Source organism: Ptychodera flava, chromosome 18 (assembly GCF_041260155.1).
Source record: "Ptychodera flava strain L36383 chromosome 18, AS_Pfla_20210202, whole genome shotgun sequence".
NCBI lineage: Eukaryota > Metazoa > Hemichordata > Enteropneusta > Ptychoderidae > Ptychodera > Ptychodera flava.
In genome coordinates, this window is record NC_091945.1 from 3,473,516 (window position 1) to 3,493,140 (window position 19,625).

Sequence of the window (19,625 nt, forward strand, 5' to 3'; positions counted from 1 at the left end):
ATGGCAGGGAGACCATTGGTTTGTACATACATTGACAGAGTCCCTCCACCCACTATGGCAGGGAGACCATTGGTTTGTACATACATTGACAGAGTCCCTCCACCCACTATGGCAGGGAGACCATTGGTTTGTACATACATTGACATTGTCCCTCCACCCACTATGGCAGGGAGACCATTGGTTTGTACATACATTGACATAGTCCCTCCACCCACTATGGCAGGGAGACCATTGGTTTGTACATACATTGACAGAGTCCCTCCACCCACTATGGCAGGGAGACCATTGGTTTGTACATACATTGACAGAGTCCCTCCAACCACTATGGCAGGGAGACCATTGGTTTGTAATACATTGACAGAGTCCCTCCAACCACTATGGCAGGGAGACCATTGGTTTGTACATACATTGACAGAGTCCCTCCACCCACTATGGCAGGGAGACCATTGGTTTGTACATACATTGACAGAGTCCCTCCATCCACCATGGCAGGGAGACCATTGGTTTGTACATACATTGACAGAGTCCCTCCACCCACTATGGCAGGGAGACCATTGGTTTGTAAATACATTGACAGAGTCCCTCCACCCACTATGGCAGGGAGACCACTGGTTTTGTACATACATTGACAGAGTCCCTCCACCCACTATGGCAGGGAGACCATTGGTTTGTAAATGCATTGACAGAGTCCCTCCACCCACTATGGCAGGGAGACTATTGGTTTGTACATACATTGACAGAGTCCCTCCACCCACTATGGCAGGAGACCATTGGTTTGTACATACATTGACAGAGTCCCTCCACCCACTATGGCAGGGAGACTATTGGTTTGTACATACATTGACAGAGTCCCTCCACCCACTATGGCAGGGAGACCATTGGTTTGTACATACATTGACAGAGTCCCTCCATCCACTATGGCAGGGAGACCATTGGTTTGTACATACATTGACAGAGTCCCTCCATCCACTATGGCAGGGAGACCATTGGTTTGTACATACATTGACAGAGTCCCTCCATCCACTATGGCAGGGAGACCATTGGTTTGTACATACATTGACAGAGTCCCTCCACCCACTATGGCAGGGAGACCATTGGTTTGTACATACATTGACAGAGTCCCTCCACCCACTATGGCAGGGAGACCATTGGTTTGTACATACATTGACAGAGTCCCTCCAACCACTGTAGCAGAGAGACCATTGGTTTGTACATACATTGACAGAGTCCCTCCACCCACTATGGCAGGGAGACCATTGGTTTGTACATACATTGACATAGTCCCTCCACCCACTATGGCAGGGAGACCATTGGTTTGTACATACATTGACAGAGTCCCTCCACCCACTATGGCAGGGAGACCATTGGTTTGTAAATACATTGACAGAGTCCCTCCACCCACTATGGCAGGGAGACCATAATTGGTTTGTACATACATTGACAGAGTCCCTCCACCCACTATGGCAGGGAGACCATTGGTTTGTACATACATTGACAGAGTCCCTCCACCCACTATGGCAGGGAGACCATTGGCTTGTACATACATTGTTGTGTTCGTATTCCATGACATTTGTGTAGATTTGTCTTCTCTCAATCTCATCTCTTGTTGGTAACATGGTCGATGATGAAAATCTCTCAGCTGCCTCTTGATGGAGTCTCTGTTGTCTCTCTGCCATTTTCTTTTGTAACTAGAATGTCATCATGGGTTAAAGATTTCCCAGACAGTGTATGTACATCACAACTATATAACAGGTAACAGGTACATATAGGGGAGGCTGCTTCACTTATTGAATTTATTATGTGCTAGAAGGGATTCTCCTGTGAGCTAAGGCATTAATTTTGTGTTGGATATTTGATTTTTATGCGCCTGTCAAAATTTGGGAAATATAAGGAATTTACATGAATAACATATATCTTGAAATATTGATGATTCTTTGAATCGTTGATCCCTCATTACTCCATTTCACGCTCCCCCTCCCCTCCCCCTCCAAAAATAAATCTGTCTAATCCCTTTGTTTCTGTGACACAGGTTAAGGTGGCGGTAAAGGCTAGAGCGTCAGTTATAAACTTCAATAAAACTATTAAAAACTATTAAAACTATTAAAATATAAAAGTAGTCAACATTCTCTGTTGAATAAAAAAATCTAGACATTTGGGGTCAAAGGCATTGCAGAGTTATAGCCTGTTGAAACTTCTGAAAAAGTGACCAAATAAGAGGAAGTTGGGGAGTCCTTAATGTATTTTACGGTAGAGGTCCCCTAGCTTTTAAAAAAATGTTTGAAAAGGGAAAGTCATTTTTTGCTGTTTTTCAGGAAAGTTTGACAAGGCAGTGCTTGCATTCAGAATGCGTGACTGCTATTGTAAATGCATTTTTAGATTCTTTGAGTGTCAAAGAGGTGTCAAAAGTGAGCTTAACCAAAAAGACTGCTCTGTGACTTCAAACGAGGGGTGCAAATATGGCTTGTTTTCAACATTTTTGACAGAATAACAGTTTTCCTACATAATTTTATGCCAATTTAATCCAACCTTTGAAATGAGATATGGACATGGAATTTTTACAGCCTATTAACAAGGTTACAGACAAGATGACAACGGCACAATTTTCCTGTATATGAAGTACTTTTTGAAAAATCACACTTTGAAATTTGAAAGAACTTTTTAATAATTTTTTGATATGTAAACCCATGTAAAATCATGAAAATAAATTTTATTTACAAATCCTGCCATACACCTCTTACAATTAATAGTGTCAACATATTTATAACTAATTTGGTAGTATTAAGTACTATCCAATTATTATTAAATTCAAATATGTAAAACAATGTGAAAAATTAAATTTTAATATTTACTGGTGTCATATTTCAAAACCATGGCTGCAAATATACAATTTTTATATTCTTTGAAGAAAGTATTAAGTAAGGGAGTTGTCCTGAAAATTTGAACTAAATATCTTGATTCTAACACTTGAAACTTGACATTAACTCTGAGAAAAGAATTTGTGCAAAAATAGCCTTTACCGCTACCTTAATCCATATGTCATTCTATTTGGGATGACACCATTGCTACACTAAAGGATACAGCTTCTTGTCTGGCCTGAGCTATAGCCAGGTTATCCATCAATCGTCTTTGGAGTGTTAAATTCTGTGGAGAAAATAAGAATCCAATAATACATCACATATCTGATCAGTGTATGTAAGCACTGCCTGATACTGAAATATAAGAATAGTCACTTGACCAACATAACTAAAACTTACAACATCCCTTTCAGGTTGCATGTAACACATAATATTTAATTTCATTCATTTTCTCAGCATTCAATACATGTGGTTGTCAGAGATGTTGATGTTTGTGATAACGACTACACGGACTAACACTGCAACATCATAAAAGACAAAGTACCTGGATACAGGTTTCAATTCCATCTCGTTATTTACACAATTTATGAGTACACATTTGTTTACACATTTGGTTTAATGTTGACTGTTTTGAGTATTTGCTCTGAGCCGCACTTTTCGTCACTTTGATGTTATGGTCAGTGGCAGTGGATACTTGCAGGGGCTACAAATTTTAGTACATAAGTTTAGTGATTTGGTTGACAACATCTCCTCACAGGACACTCTTAGCAGCCATTTAACCCTTTCACCCCCAGTTCCCTGTATACAGGTCCAAGATCACCATTGATAACAATGGGTTTGGGTGGAACCATGGTGGTGAAAGGGTTAAGATACATTTTAGTACGTGCCTCGAAAGTAAAACACTTTGGCATAAACTTTCCTGAATGAAATGTTTAACCATCCTCTTACCAAATCAGGAATGTAAATTAGGGGTCAACCATGCAAAATTTGAACTCGAGAAACAAATTGCCTAATATTTACAGATATTTGAAATTCAAAATGGCCACCATCCCTGTATCAACTCTGTGGGGAAAAATAAACTTTTTGATTTTAAAAAACTAAGATGGTGCTAATTTTTCTTTCTCCAAGAGCTTTAAAATGAGCCCCCAACAAGCGGTAGATCAGAAAAGCACTGTAAGATTTTGAAAGTCTAAATATCTGTCACTGAAACGCATTCTACCTTAAATTAACCAAGACTCACCACAGTAGTTTTGTCGCTGGCTGATCTGCCCTGTATTTTCTGCATCCTGGCTTTGTATGCAGCTATCATGTGTTGATTTTCTATGTAAGCCCTCTCCAATGGACTCATGTACTTCAACCTGACAACAAATCATGATTACGAAGTTTTGTGTAAATTTTTGATTAGGCTTGTAGCAGATTAGGATGTACATGTATGTTTCTTGGCATTGAAAATAACAATACTATGAGGTTATTGTATTTTTCCGCAAATCGATAGAGTTTAGGTCATTGATAAGGCCTGTGTTGTGTTGACAATGGTATTGGTATCATTGTATTAACTTACTACACAGTCTTGCTGTCTGTACATATATGAACGGGCACACCTCAAGGGAATACACAATGCCTTGTACTGGATAGATCTCAAACAAATTTGGATTTTAAACAATCTGTGTCTCACACTTCATTTTTTCATTTCTAGAGTGTGCATAAACAGTGTTGATGTGCATGGCAGTTTACTGCTGTGATCAAGCAGACACCATGTACATCTAACATGACGGTCATTGTAAGGAGAATGACTGGAGGCAAGCATCATTTTTAACATGCTGTTGATGGGCCATGACGTAAAAACTGACCAAAAAATATGAATATTTGTTGTTGTGCAATTTGAATGTCTGTTGCCATCCAATATGTTTGTTGCCATGCAATATAAATAATTGTTTGTGGCCATGCAATATAAATGCTTGTTGCCATACAGTATAAACTTTTGATGCCATGCAGATCAGTAAATGACAAAATCTAATTTGGAAAGGAAAAGCGTTTGAGCGAAGCTTGCTAATCAAGGATTGACTAAGCCACATATTGGGATTATATTCTCAAGATCATCATGTGATTTTAAGTAACATAAAATTAGAATGTATGTATATATGCAGGCAATCTAACTATCTCCTGTTCAGTTTACATACAGCACTAAATGCTTTATATCAACAGAGCTATCAGACAATGGAACAGACTCAAATAGCTTCCCAAATTTTTTTTTTGCCAAATCACTTTTGTGCGCTTTTTATTGAGTTTTGCTGAGTGCTGCCACGATTTTTAATACCGGTACTTGTATTTTAAATTATCAGTTTTGCAATTGATGTACCTGCCCCAATGCTAATTGCCCAAATTAGGATAATACAGATCTATCTATTCATTGATTGAGATATACACTATATTACATGTAAGCAAACTTGTCAACACTTTGCTGCCGTAGTAATCCCATAATATCAATTTCAAAGTTTTGATATGGCCTAGCATATTTTATTTTACATATGGTGTTGACACATGAACGCCAGGCGTTAAAATTGATGGTACTGTAAGGGTATAGCATGATGCTATACCCTTACAGTACCATCAATTTTAATAACCAGTGTTCATGTGTCGACACCATATGTAAAACAAGCGACCTAGCGGCCGATATAGCTCCGCAGTGTTTATGTACAGAATAACTATTTTTGACACATGTTGATGAAGAAGGTGGAAATCTTTGATAGCTCAATGCAATGGCCAGAAAAAAGTGGCTAAAATAAGCTGCAAAAATACACAATGTCATCATACTTTGAATATGTCACATCGGATCATCCCTAAGAACATGTCAACCAAAGCTATCTGATGAGTAGTTTTTTGAGAATGAAATTTTCTGACCAAAAATGGCAACAATTGCCCCCCAAAATAAAAATTGCAGATTTCATCATCATTTCAAAAGATCAAATTTAGTTCATCTATAGAAACCTGTATACCAAATTTCAAAGCTGTTAGACCAGTACTTTTTGAGAAACACATTTTTGACCAAAAATGGGAAAAATTGCCCCAAAATTTATAATTGCAGATTTCATCATTATTTCAATAAATATCATTTAGTTCATCTATAGAAACCTGTATACCAAATTTCAAAGCTATCAAATGGCAAAAATTGCCCTAAAATACAAAATTAAAGATTTCATCAGATATTCAATATATATTACTTAGCTCATCTGTAGAAACCTGTACACCAAATTTCAAAGCTATCAGACCAGTACTTTTTGGGAAACACTTTTTTTTACCAAAAATGGCAAAAATTGACCCACAATTACAAAATTGCAGATTTCATCATAATTTCAATAAATATCATTAAGGTGATCTGTAGGAACCTGTATACCAGATTGCAAAGCTATCAGATGAGTAGTTTTGAAAATACACATTTTTTGACCAAAAATGGAAAAAATTGCCCCAAAATTACAAAATTGCAGATTTCATCATAATTTCAATAAATATCTTTTAGTTCATCTATAGAAACCTGTATACCAAATTTCAAAGCTATCAGATGAGTAGTTTTGGAAATACACATTTTTTGACCAAAAATGGCAAAAATTGCCCCAAAAATACAAAATTACAGATTTCATCAGAAATTCAATATATATTACTTAGTTCATCTATAGAAACTTGTTTACCACATTTCAAAACTATCAGACCAGTGCTTTTTGAGAAATACATTTTTTGACCAAAAATGGCAAAAATTGCCTTAAAAATACAAATATGCAAATTTCACCACGATTTGAACAAATCTGAAATAGATCATCCCTAGGGACATATGTACCAAATATCAAAGCTATCTGACTGCTAGTTTTGAAGAAGAAGATTTTTAAAGATTTTTTTACCAAAAATGACAAAAATTGCCTTAAAAATACAACTATGCAAATTTCACCACGATTTGAACAAATCTGACTGAAGTCACCCTAAGTAAACTGTATATCAAATTTCAAAGCAATCAGACAAGCGGTTTCAGAGAAGAAGATTTTTTTACCAAAAACAGCAAAAAATACCCCAAAAATACAAATATGCAAATTTCACCATGATTTGAACAAACTGAAGTGAGGTCACCCCAAGTGAACTGCATATAAAATTTCAAAGCCATTCGACTTGCAGTTTCAGAGGAAAAGGCAATTGTTGACGGACGACGACGGACGACGACGACGGACGACGACGGGAAATCAACCTATTTGATAAGCTCCGCGTCGCTGTCAGCGGAGCTAATAAAATATGCTAGGCTGTTTCAAAGCATAAATTTTTAATATGATCTGCTACGGTGATTGGTTGAGAGACAACAGCCAGAAGATTGAGAACAGCAACAAAAAAAAGTCAACTTACTGTAAGAAAGAACTAAACTGATTGAAATTTATTGTTTCTGTACTCTTGAAACTTTTCTGTTAAAATGTCTTCAACACATTTACCTTTCTCGGAGAGATACACCTGTCACATTGGGATCAGATGGAGCCCTTCGTCTTCCACCGTACTGAGCTTCCACCGTTGTTTTGTATGACATCATGACACTGGCACTAAATCCACCAGCTGATTGTCTCCTAGCAACACCATCAAAGGAAGACCGTGATGATGTCATCGTCTGATCTGCTGCTCTGCTTGTGGGAACACTTGGCAACATTGATATCAAGTCTTCTCTTCTTCTATTGGCTGTCTGTGGTGTGCCTGGACCAATGCTGCCTGAGTATGCACTATCATTTGCATACTGGCTGACCCCAGGTACTCCTGCTGTGTTCCTACTGGATGAATGAGGACCTGTAAATAAAAAGTTACAAAAGTTAGAGTGCAAAAAAGGTGCCAGGATAATGGTAAGAACTGCGGTTTTTGAGTTATTGATGTGGAAGGATACATACATCCATACATCCATACATACATTATACATACACATTATACATACAGACATACATGTACAGACGCTGCCGATTTACCATACAAGCTCTCTTTGATATGTATACATACCAAATTTGAGCTAAAAAGGTATTACTTTCCATGGCCAAAGAAATAAAGAGATTAATCTACAAGATGAGAAAAAATAGCGTCAATGACACTGTAGCTCCCATCCTGGACTATTTAGTGTTTGTTCTCTGGTCAGATATTTGAACATGTGTGAAAGGGATAAAGTGCATGAAGTGAAAATACTTAAATGAAATGTACTGGAGACAGTGAAATATGTTTAATGTAATTATTCAGAATATAAAATGGAAAAAATACAGAATGAGATATATCGAATACTGTGATACAACCATTAACTCAACAAGTCATTTACAATGACATAGTCCCCACTTGTAATAGGAGTATTAGTCTTGATGGGGCAGGAAAATATGGTCATTAAGAAGTATCACTGGAGTGTATATGTTGAGATCTATGGGTACATAGGTCTATGTCGTTGTTCCCAATTTGAAACACATGTGGCATGTCTAAGTTATGGTTCTAAATCGGGAAAAAGATCAGACCTCTAGCAGTATTGGCCAGCCAAGAAATACATATGCGCATTATAAATGAGGTACAAGATGTGACATCTTAAGGTCTAATATCCTATCAAATTGGAGGGTATAGAACTTGTGGTTACTGAAATAGCATATAATATGTATAATCAAGGTCAAAGGTCATCGAGGTCACATGACATTTTGAAAAAAAAAAATTATATTGCTAATTAATCCCTATATGCCAAAAAATCAGATCTCTAGCTCTATTCGCTTGCCCAGAATTAGATGTGTACATAATTAATGAGGTAAAGCGTGTGTTGTCATAAGGTCTCCCATCCTACTAAATACAAAGGACATAACACTTATTTATTGACATAAACATATATTTTAGGTAAAAGGTCATCGAGGTCACATGACATTTGGTCAAATAATTTCTCTCCTATAGTTATCCCTATATACCAAAAATCAGACATCCAGCTCTATTGGCTCGCTCAGAATGAGATATGCGCATAATTATTGAGGTACAGTATGTGGCGTCATAAGGTGTCCAATCATACCAAACATGAAGGGTGTAGCACTTGTGGTTACCGAGTTATGGAAAAATATGTATATTTGAGGTCAAAGGTCACGTGACATTTTGTCAAAAAAATTGTTTTGCTAAGTTATCCCTACATACCAAAAATCAGACCTCTAGCTCTATTGGCTCACTCAAAATTAGATATGTGCATAATTAATGAGGTACAATATGTGGCGTCATAAGGTGTCCCATCATACCATACATGAAGGCTGTAGCACTTGTGGTTACTGAGTTATGGACAAATATGTATATTTGAGGTCAAAGGTCACCGAGGTCACGTGACATTTTGTCAAAAAAATTGTATTGCTAAGTTATCCCTATATACCAAAAATCAGACCTCTAGCTCTATTGGCTCGCTCAAAATTAGATATGCACATAATTAATGAGGTACAATATGTTGCGTCATAAGGTGTCCCATCATACCATACATGAAGGCTGTAGCACTTGTGGTTACTGAGTTATGGACAAATATGTATATTTGAGATCAAAGGTCATCAAGGTCACATGACATTTTGTCAAAATATCTGAGATATATGCGTGAACGGATGGACTTACGGATGGACGAACAGACGGACATGACCCAATCTATAAGCTCACTGGACTTCATCTGTGGGGACTAAAAATTGTGTCACTGCATCCTTTTTGCAATATGAATACGATGAGAAACTAAATTTTTATTTTTCGTGGCCTTATACATGGGAGTCTATGGAGATCTGCCTTATACATGGGAGTCTATGGACGTGTAAACTAAAAATATGCAAATTTCACCACGATTCGCCCAAATTTGGGAAAGGTCACTCCTATGCACTTCCATACCAAGTTTCAAATCAATCGGACTTGTGGTTTCAGAGCAGGAGATTTTTGACCAAAATGGGAGAAAATTACAAAAAAATTCATGAAAAATAGCAAGTCCAAGCTACAGACCCAAGATGTGCACAATCATTTCATGTCAGCCCAAAGTACTTACATGCTAATTTTTCATTTAATCTGCTCAGTGGTTATTGAGTTTTTTCAATTTTGACTGTTTTTACATTTTTTCACTTAATTTGCATATTTTTGGCAATGACAACTTCATTTTAACAAATCTCATCTACAGCCCATCATCCATTTACACACCAAATATCAAGATGAAATGTACAGCGGTTTTGGAGTTTTTGATGTTGACGGACAGACATACAGACATACAGACATACAGACGTACAGACATACAGACATACATACATACAGACATTTCCCTAGCCTATAAGAATAGCTTCCATTGCCATATATACATATGGCTATGGGAGCTAAAAAAAATTCCTCAGTTAAGATATTGGTAAACATAACTGTATACAAAACATAAAGTTGGAACATCTGTCCCTTAGGTGCAGTCTATCCATAATTAGAAATTAATGAAAATGGAAAGGTCACAAGTCATATCACTTACCTTGCACTGGTATGTTTGGATAGAGCTGTGTTTGTCCTGTTGGTAGTGGATGGGATACCATGGGTGCAATGGGGGTGTAGGGTGGAGGAGGGGACACAGAGACTTGGCTAGATTCATCGTCTACACCATCGCCTATGAAATAGAGTTCAATGGATAAAACACAATCTTAAACAACCCCTCATTGAAGAAATACCAGTATTGTTGGACTGTGTGGTTCTTTGGAAGTTTTTCTTGTGACATCAGGACCTTACTGGGTCCCAATTGGTCATACTGGAATTTGAATGGACCACATTACAAACAAACCCACATGTGCAAACATGCATAGAAATTTGTGTATTTCCATATGCGTTTGTGCACATGGTTTGTACCGGCATCACGTGATCTCTTGGGCGTACTGAATCTATAGAACACATTGTATCCTTTTTATTCTGGAGTACAAACCTTTAAGCCATACATGTAGGAGCTTTCACGACGCAGTAATGAGAGAACTTGTACAATCATTGACAGCAACTGGAAGTGACATATGTTTTATAATACCACAAGGATGACTTTTTCAAATTTGCAATCTTGAGATTGTAATATCACTTTGAAATCTCATCTATACACACATCTATATCTATCACAAATATGATTCCACAGATGATTCCAAAAGACATGATTCAATATATACATGCAACATACCAATTTTTTCTGCAACTGTTTTGATTCTTTCCATGCACTGATCCATCAGTTTAAACATTTTCTGTGTTTCGGCTTGTTGTAGGCCTCTGCAATCTGAGAAAGCAATAAGGTACAGCGAAATTAAAATATGTTATTTCATATGCGAATTTTAGTCCACACTTGTAACAGAAATCAAAACTGTAATATTAGAAGCATATTTGTATATGTACAGTTGCATAGTTCAAGATGAACTTGCTTTGAACCTGACTTACAGTAATACCAGGTAAATGAATTCTGTTCATGTAGCAAAGTTTTTTTGTTTCCACTGTCAGCTTGCTACTCACCATAAGCACATAAAAAGTGAATTTGGAAAGAAAATTTGCCTCTGAATAACCACACTGATATTACAAAATTACCATAAAACTGCCGACACACTGGTAATGACTCAGCTGACAACTTTGGCCAAACTTGGCTAAATGAACAATTGCTAATCACACTATAACCAGCATATAAATGTATGGAACACCCACCTATAAACAACTTGTTGATGGTATGTGTATGCTGAAACATCCTAATATATTTGCTTAAACCTCAGAGTTATTTCTTTTGACTTATGTTTTGAGGCAAAAGTGACAGAATTTACACCAAATGTTACAAGTAATGACAGGCAATGGAGCTTCAAGCAAATAGAAATTGATCAAAATACCGGTAGCAAATGTGAGTTTATGATAATAAGAAATGGAAGGTATAATATCAATCTTTTCATGATTGTGTGTACAGATGTTAGTTTTGGCAATTCAATGGGACTATTTCATCATGTTTTACAAATGATTATGAAAGTTCTGGTACAGAAATTTGATCTCTTCTGGCCACATGGCTGGGATATTTTCAGCTCTGGGAAACACAAGCAAAGAGGGTACTGTAATTTTGCTTGTCTAACACAACATGGCAGAGCAGCAGCTACAGTATGTCAATTGTTAGCTCTCTTGACTGCCAAAGGCACAGATGAGGCAAAAAATATTAAAAGTTTGTAGTTTATCCTAGGTTTCTTGCTAAATTGGTGAAACATGATGGCTTTTAATTTTTTGAGCTGGTTAGATCCAACATTAGAAAACTGGGACATTTACCAAAGTAAATGTAACATGCAGAAAGACGAAGATGACAAGTTCATAGTTGAAAACTGAGCAGTGCATAATGTATGACCCTAAAGATATTTTCTACAGTGCATACCTTTGTCATCGTTTCAGAATTGTTTTACAATTATTTTAAGAGGAGTTGGCAAAAAATTGTCCAGATCAATGTACATGAGGATGAGAAATAAAAAAGTTGCCAAAAGATGATTTTCACTAAGTAATTTTAGTAAGACAATGTAACATGATATTAACAAACTGAACAGTTCATATCACATGGGTGTGTGTCACAGTGATATGCTGAGTGTGTGTCACAGTGATATGCTGGGTGTGTGTCAGTGATATGCTGAGTGTGTGTCAGTGATATGCTGAGTGTGTGTCACAGTGATATGCTGAGTGTGTGTCACAGTGATATGCTGGGTGCATATCATATGGGTGTGTGTCATAGTGATACAGTATGCTGAGTGTGTGTCACAGTGTTATGCTGAGTGTGTGTCACAGTGATAAGCTAGATGCATGGATTTATACTTGGAATCAAAAGCCTTGACATCAAAAGTATTTATCATTGTGGTGTGAACAAAGTAAATGATGCTCAGCTATCTTAAAGATGTTCATTTGAATTTATGGTTTCCTAGATCAATTAACTTACCATTTTGTTGAGCTTCTCTGTTCAGTGTCTCAGTTATCATCTGCATACAAGTAAGGTATTGCACATATGCCTCCTATGGAGTTGATCATAAAATGAAATCTGTTAAGAGCAAGCTATCATTGTCATGATACTTTCATTTTTTTGAACTTTAAGTGATTTTATTGGTAACATTAATGAAAGCTTACAGTGCCTGTCATTAAGGTGCACATTATACAGTTCTCAGTTATTGTTGGTAGTATTTTAACCCTAAGTTCCCTGCAAAGTTCATAAAACTAGTGAAACAAAACATGTCCCATGTGGTGCATATTAACAAAGATTTGAAGACAGAGATAATGTATACATTATTTTTACAGACTAAAGCTGCTATAACAGACCAAGCCAAGTGGGTGGTACAGGGCTCGAAATTAACATTTTATCCTAGTAGTCATTTTGACCACCACATTTTAAATTTGGCGGTCATTTTAAGGAAATTGGTAGTCAATATTTTTTTTAAACTGAATCATATTATCAGGCTTTTTGTATTCATGAAAAGAGAGGTCAATGTTATGGTGGGAGTCTTTGAACATAGCTGTACCCAAACTCTACATGTCTGTACAGTGGATAAAAAAAATAATACCTATTTTGGATAAAAACTGATTTTGCCAACAACTTCTCATCTGCTGACTCATGCTTTATTGGAAACCAAATAACATGCAAATAGGTGGCACAATTCGTTCATGTTGTCTATCTTGCAATCATATTTTTATACTTGCCAGAGTTCCAAAGTGATCGCTGCGATTGTCTAATGTTTTGTAATGATAAGTAGAAGGATTTTGAATTTTTTTCTGTTTAGAGAAATATTTGCATAAATGTTGCAAAATGAAATTTGGTTTATTGACACCTGTGAAGGCCCTGCGCCACAAAAAGGAACGAAACGTTATGTGTATCAATTTCTACAAGGCCGATTGCAATGTTATATTGATGAAACGGTACCCTCGCCATCAGACAAACCGGCAACTGCTGAGATACTAAATTTTTTTCACGGTGGTCAAAAAGACCACCGCTAATTTTGAGCCCTGTGGTACATATGATTTTGGTTCAATACCACTCTTTACTGACTTGGCAGACGGGGAAGTGATACTGTCTGGCAGGTTATCTTTTTTCAAAGCAATTTTTGTATTGTGGAAGCCAATTGTGTTTGACCTGTGACAAATACATACATGTACTAAATGACGATTTCCTATAAATCACTTTCATGTGGATAGATATTGTCAAGCATGTGATGATTGTAAGATGAATTGTGTCCCAAAAATAGTATCATAAAGGGTGGCTTTCACAACAAGCATAAGAGACTCTTTGTAGGAATTATACACTTGTACTTGAAGATATCAGAGAATTTACATGAAATGTTTTTGACAACTTGTCACTGCAGTTACAGAAATACTTTTACTTGAATGTTACTGGAAATGCGTTAAGAAAGTAGAGTTAAATTCAGGTTCAGATTCAGAGAGTCATCCTGACAGCAGTGACCTCATATTCCGCCTTTGATGACTTGTAGTTTTCCACTCAATTTTCTAATCATTTAATCAGCTGTGTTACACATTTACATTCTGGTACAATGTTTTCTCTAGGGTTTTCAATAACATGTACAAATACAGTCTTATCACACTACCTGATAGGAATATCATTTAACATCATCTGTTGTGTATTGTATTAATAAGAAAATTTCTTCAGGAAATTTTAAAATGTTTATTTTGAATGTATAATATTGCTTAGATGACAATTATAATTTATCATGAAGGATCACATTTTCAAAATTTTTAGCAATCATGTTTTCCTCTCATCTCACCGAGCAAATCAAAAGTAGAATAACATTCTCATATTTGAACTTTGCTATGTACTGTACCCAGTATTACTACATGTATGTGTGTTTACAAAATTGTGTCCTTATCTGATTCTGAAACGTTTGGATATGTTGAGGTCGACTATAGATAATTGCATTGTGTCATAGATGCCAGCCTAGCCTTGAAAGTAATATCTGTAGGTCATTTCTTTACATGGTTCATAGTAAGAGAGAAGAAAACGGTCTGCCATCTCTGACTGATCTCAGCCACTGTGGCTGACCCTCGACCATGACTTCCATGGTCAGATCGCCAAGGAGCTCCTCAAGCCACCGATGCAATGGTATTAAGCAGTACATCTCTCCGGCACGAATATTTTCATGTCATTTCACGGTTGATATTGTTTACATAACAAATACGGCTACACGTCCGCCAGTGCTATGATCTCTGCTTGCTGCTGGCACCTACTACATGTAGCTGGCGCACATCTGTGGACGTACTATCTCAATGCTATACGAACGGTATCAGACATGACAACATATTAGGAGATGGTATAGCGGTCTGCTTTAGTTTGAACATGGACGTACATTACGGCCATGTCGATAAAATATAAAGAGACGTTGACATTACCTTGCTTTTATTCTCTGCGTCCAACTGGAGAGCTAGGACCACCCTCTTCATTATGGACTGAAGAGGGCTAGCTTCTGCGTGTTTGGACTCCATAATGCTCATCAGTTGTATGATCGTAGGCGTTTCTCCATCCTATCAGAAGACACGACACAGGAAACACTGTACGGCAGGCATGTCCCACGAAGTAGTCGTCCTGTCATGTGAGGTCAGCTGGCGATGCGTGGGTTGTAAAGTGTACTCTTTGGCTCTTGATCTGTGTAACCTGTCGTGTGTGTATGAGCGTATATGGAATCCCTAGCGTGGCGAAGATAAATATTTAGGACCCTTTATCCATGAGTAATAAATGAAAAGTATATATAATATGTACTTGAAATCACAGGCGTACGGAACGTTTCCTAGATCGTCGTCGGATGGAAGTGACGGACACTGCATGCATGCACCGTGAGGCCGAAGGCCGAACCTCGGTACTGTAATAACAATATTGTTATTGTTATTGTTATGGTATTGTTATACAGTACCGAGGTTCGGCCTTCGGCCTCACGGTGCATGCAGTGTCCGTCACTTCCCATCCGACGACGATCTAGGAAACGTTCCGTACGCATGTACTTGAAATGAAAATGCCGATTATTTTAAGGAAATGAAAGCTGTTTTCGTTTTGCTGAAGTCAAAGAGTGTGGCCGTGCTGACATACAGCTACACAGTTCGAAGCCCTGCTTACCGTGCTGCTGTGTGGTGGCCGTATATAACACACAGAACGGTATGCGCAGGTCTTACACCAATGCACTTCCGGATTGGTGTAGGCCTATATAAACGAAGCATTTCGGCATTGTCAGAACGCTTGTTCGTCAGATGTGAAATTATCGTTGTACCGCTCGATGCACGAGCGATATAGGAGAAATTTATTTGAAATAGTATAAGAAATATGATCAATATTATAAGAATGAAAGATAAATATCATCAATATTGCAACAGGGTTTTAATAGCTCCCTTTGACTCCAACCAAGTGTAAGCTTACTTCAAAACTTCATTAAAGCTTAGGCTGCGTTCACAAATAACAACTGGGGGGGGGGGGGGGGGGGCTGGAGGAATCGCCATTGAAATATTTTTTTTTTCAGATGCCCCCCCCTCAATACCCTAAAAAATTTTCAAATGCCCCTCCTCTATATGATCAAAATTTTTCAAGTCCCCCCCAAACTATCACAGGCCCGCATATTTGTAAAGGATTTGCTCACTTCATATATGCACTCGCTACCGCTCGTACATATATGTCGCGAACTGGTCAAAATCTCGTGGTATACCGTCGCTGGGTGTGCTTTATTGCTTAAATATTTCATAATTATATTCTTAATATTATACCGGGATATTATACTTCTTGCATTTTTCTTCTTGAGTTCACCCATGAGTTGGATTCACATACAGGGCTATATTTATCATACATACAAGATGATTCGCAGAACCCTGCTGAATGATATAGTTCCCGATTATATTGTGTAAAACCTTAGTGCGCATGATAGAGAAGCGTCAGATCTTAAATTGCTGAAGTGCCTCCATTGCCGTGCCTTGACATGATGGGTTAATAAAAGGTGAAATTCGTCGCCACCGTAGATATCCTAAAAGAAAATGCACATACTTTCACAGTTTTCTTTGAAAATTGTAAAGTCAGTTAGTGGGTCATTTTCATCAGCAAGATATCTCACTAAATGGTTATCCCCGCCTGAAATATAAATTAAGGTGACTACAAATTTGCATATTATTTCAAAACAGCAATTTAACGGCTAAACCGTTTTACAGAATTAGCTTGGAAACCATGACATGATTAAGCCATTTTTAGAAATAGTTGGGGACTTTTGAATTTTCCCTCGATTCCCTTCCTCGTCAAACTTTAACTAGTTGTTTAAAAATGAAAAAGAATAACTGATCTAATAAATTAAATTTTCGTTCCATGGCATCTCAAGTGTCTAATCTGTCTATGGTCAATGGTACTGGGTGGAGCGCATATAAATGTGGCTAGAAATCATATCAATACTTCCACACCTTGACATTCATTCATTTCTTCTGCACCAGTTTTGCGAAAAGCATACCAAGCAACAAATAATTTTCATCAAATATTTAAATCTAGGCACACTACATATTCCATTCGATGACAAATTTATTTACACTATATTTGTAAACTTGGTATCTCTGAATACATCAGTATATTTCGGATATCAATGAATCATATATTCATTTTTGCCCGCATTCATTTGTAGAGGGGGCCTATTCAGTTATGAATTTAGTATTTCAAATTTTATTATAACAAACAACACTATTTGCTACACCGTTTTCTAGTTCTTGTCATCATTTGTTTTGAGAGAGTGGAGGTACCATAGCCAAAGAAAAGTGAATTGTGTGTTGAAGAATGAATTATGCAGAGGATGATGCGGGTCAGTTTTTGCTAAAGGAACGAGTCAAGTGTTGAATTTATGACCTAAAATGACACAGAAGTGTTGAAAAATAAACTGTCAACAAACGACAGTTCAAAGGTCAATCCTGGATAGCTTCGTTGAAATGTGTCAGAACTTTCCCTCATTCAATATTTGCTTCATCATTTTTTTTGGTGAGTTATATTTATACATGTATAGGCCTAATACTTGATCAGTTGAAAAATGATCAATTCATTAAAACCTAAGTTTATGACAATGACCTTCTGTCATATAATTTTTGTTGGCATGTCCAAGAAACCAAAAAAAACTGAATACCAAGACTAATTGGGTTATGGAATGGAAAAAGCTTTTAAATCTCGTTCTAAAACACTGGAAACGTATTCCGAAAGACACCCGTCTTGATCAGATGCGTAGACAATATGATTTTGTGTATGTAAACGGAAAATGTTTCTCTTTTACAAGGACTGAACGCTTTAACAACTAAGATTTTTATGACATTTTATTGCCAAACGTTTTATACGTCTGTATTGTGAAGATATGTGGAATTGTCATTTTAAGACTTACACTCAGCTTAAATGGAACTCCATTTGGGTAAATCAAACAATCTCTCTTTCAACTGATAGGAAGCCAGCTGAATTCAATTTCAAGATTGTTCACAACATCCTTTTAAATTGTGTGAAGTTTTTCCGTTGGAAAATCAGCGACACCGACAAGTGTCTCTCTCTCTGTAAGGCTGTAAGGTTTCTGAGACATATCAGCATGCATTTGTTTCTGAATTGCAAAGAATAAGAAATCTTTGGGACCGTCTTTCCATTTTATTTGGCATGTTAGATATTCGGTTCAATATTAGCTATCAAATCATTGTTCTAGGTTACAAGCCTCTTCTAAACATGCCCTTATTTCGATTCATAAACTTCATTATTACAATAGCAAAATATTGTGTTTTCTCTGCATGGGTAAACTTCAACATCGATCCAAATATCCAGATCAATGACGTGCTTCAGTTTATTTTATAAGTATCTGCTCTGCACTTATCATATTCAGAGAATTAACAAAAGCAAGATTTATTTGAATTTTTTGGAAAACCCCTTTGTCTTAAGATTCAATTCCTTTTAATTACTATTTTGCGATAATTGAATGGTGAAGTAATGTTGATTTAATCTACAAATGTGATCTCATCTGCTTTTCTTTTTACATTACAAACTTGTTTTTATAAGTAATTTGTATTATTGCAACACTAAAATATCTGGCACCTAAGACTTAAGAGAAATTTAAAGATTATGAAAATCCAGTTATCCTAAATTAGTGCCAATCGTGTTCTCTGTAGATTTATGCGACATCTGTTATGCAAATCTTTGGGGGCTATTGCCTCGGATTGTAACCTTTCGTTTTGAACTCTGTATCGAACTCTAATTAGTAAATAAAAATGTGATTATCTATGAAAAAATAAACAAACTTGCTAGAATAATGAACATATCACCATTTTACGACAATATTCTGTTTATATTCGCCTTAACCATGAGCGTATGACACAGATTTCTACGAATACCTTCATTACACAGTGTTAAGTAAGACTCGAGTTTCCACGTTGCTTGGAAATTATTTAACATCTTCCTTTAATAAATTAACACACTCAGCATCCTGAATTTGGTAAAATATCAGAATTCTGCATAAAACAGTATGAATGAGATAAAAAGTATATTTTATGAATTCTAAACCATTCGACAATCTTTAAATTTCTACTCTCAGACAGCGCTGTCTACTCGTTCAAAAACATTGACTTAATGAAAAGTGTCGATGTCGGAGAAAGAGTCGGGACTCGTGTCAGCAGTTTTCATTCTGGACTGTTTCAACTGAGAGAGGGAGACAAGATCTACATGAAAGCTTAGCTACAGAGCAGTGAGGTTCGGTTAGACTGCCGACAGGAATCGACCTTCATGTGAGTGTATATTGTCAGTGAAGAAATATCCGTTTA

At 36.8% G+C, this 19,625-nt stretch overlaps 1 protein-coding gene across 2 annotated transcripts in view; it reads right to left on the minus strand.

The window, feature by feature from the left end:
- The window catches only part of LOC139118010 (VPS9 domain-containing protein 1-like), a 28,152-nt gene extending 12,192 nt beyond the window's left edge, over window positions 1-15,960 (minus strand). The window contains exons 1-8 of one of the 2 annotated variants that reach the window (XM_070681333.1): window positions 15,946-15,960; window positions 15,228-15,551; window positions 12,778-12,850; window positions 10,339-10,470; window positions 7,322-7,664; window positions 4,096-4,213; window positions 3,079-3,141; window positions 1,545-1,688 (exon numbers count right to left, since the gene is read on the minus strand). In XM_070681333.1, coding sequence (XP_070537434.1) covers window positions 1,545-1,688; window positions 3,079-3,141; window positions 4,096-4,213; window positions 7,322-7,664; window positions 10,339-10,470; window positions 12,778-12,850; window positions 15,228-15,329 — 975 coding nt within the window. In that variant the 5' untranslated portion in view covers window positions 15,330-15,551; window positions 15,946-15,960. Of the gene's footprint in view, window positions 1-1,544; window positions 1,689-3,078; window positions 3,142-4,095; window positions 4,214-7,321; window positions 7,665-10,338; window positions 10,471-11,019; window positions 11,113-12,777; window positions 12,851-15,227; window positions 15,616-15,945 lie in introns of those variants that run through there. The other variant, XM_070681332.1, reaches the window with a different exon arrangement.
- Between the last annotated feature and the right edge of the window lie 3,665 nt (window positions 15,961-19,625).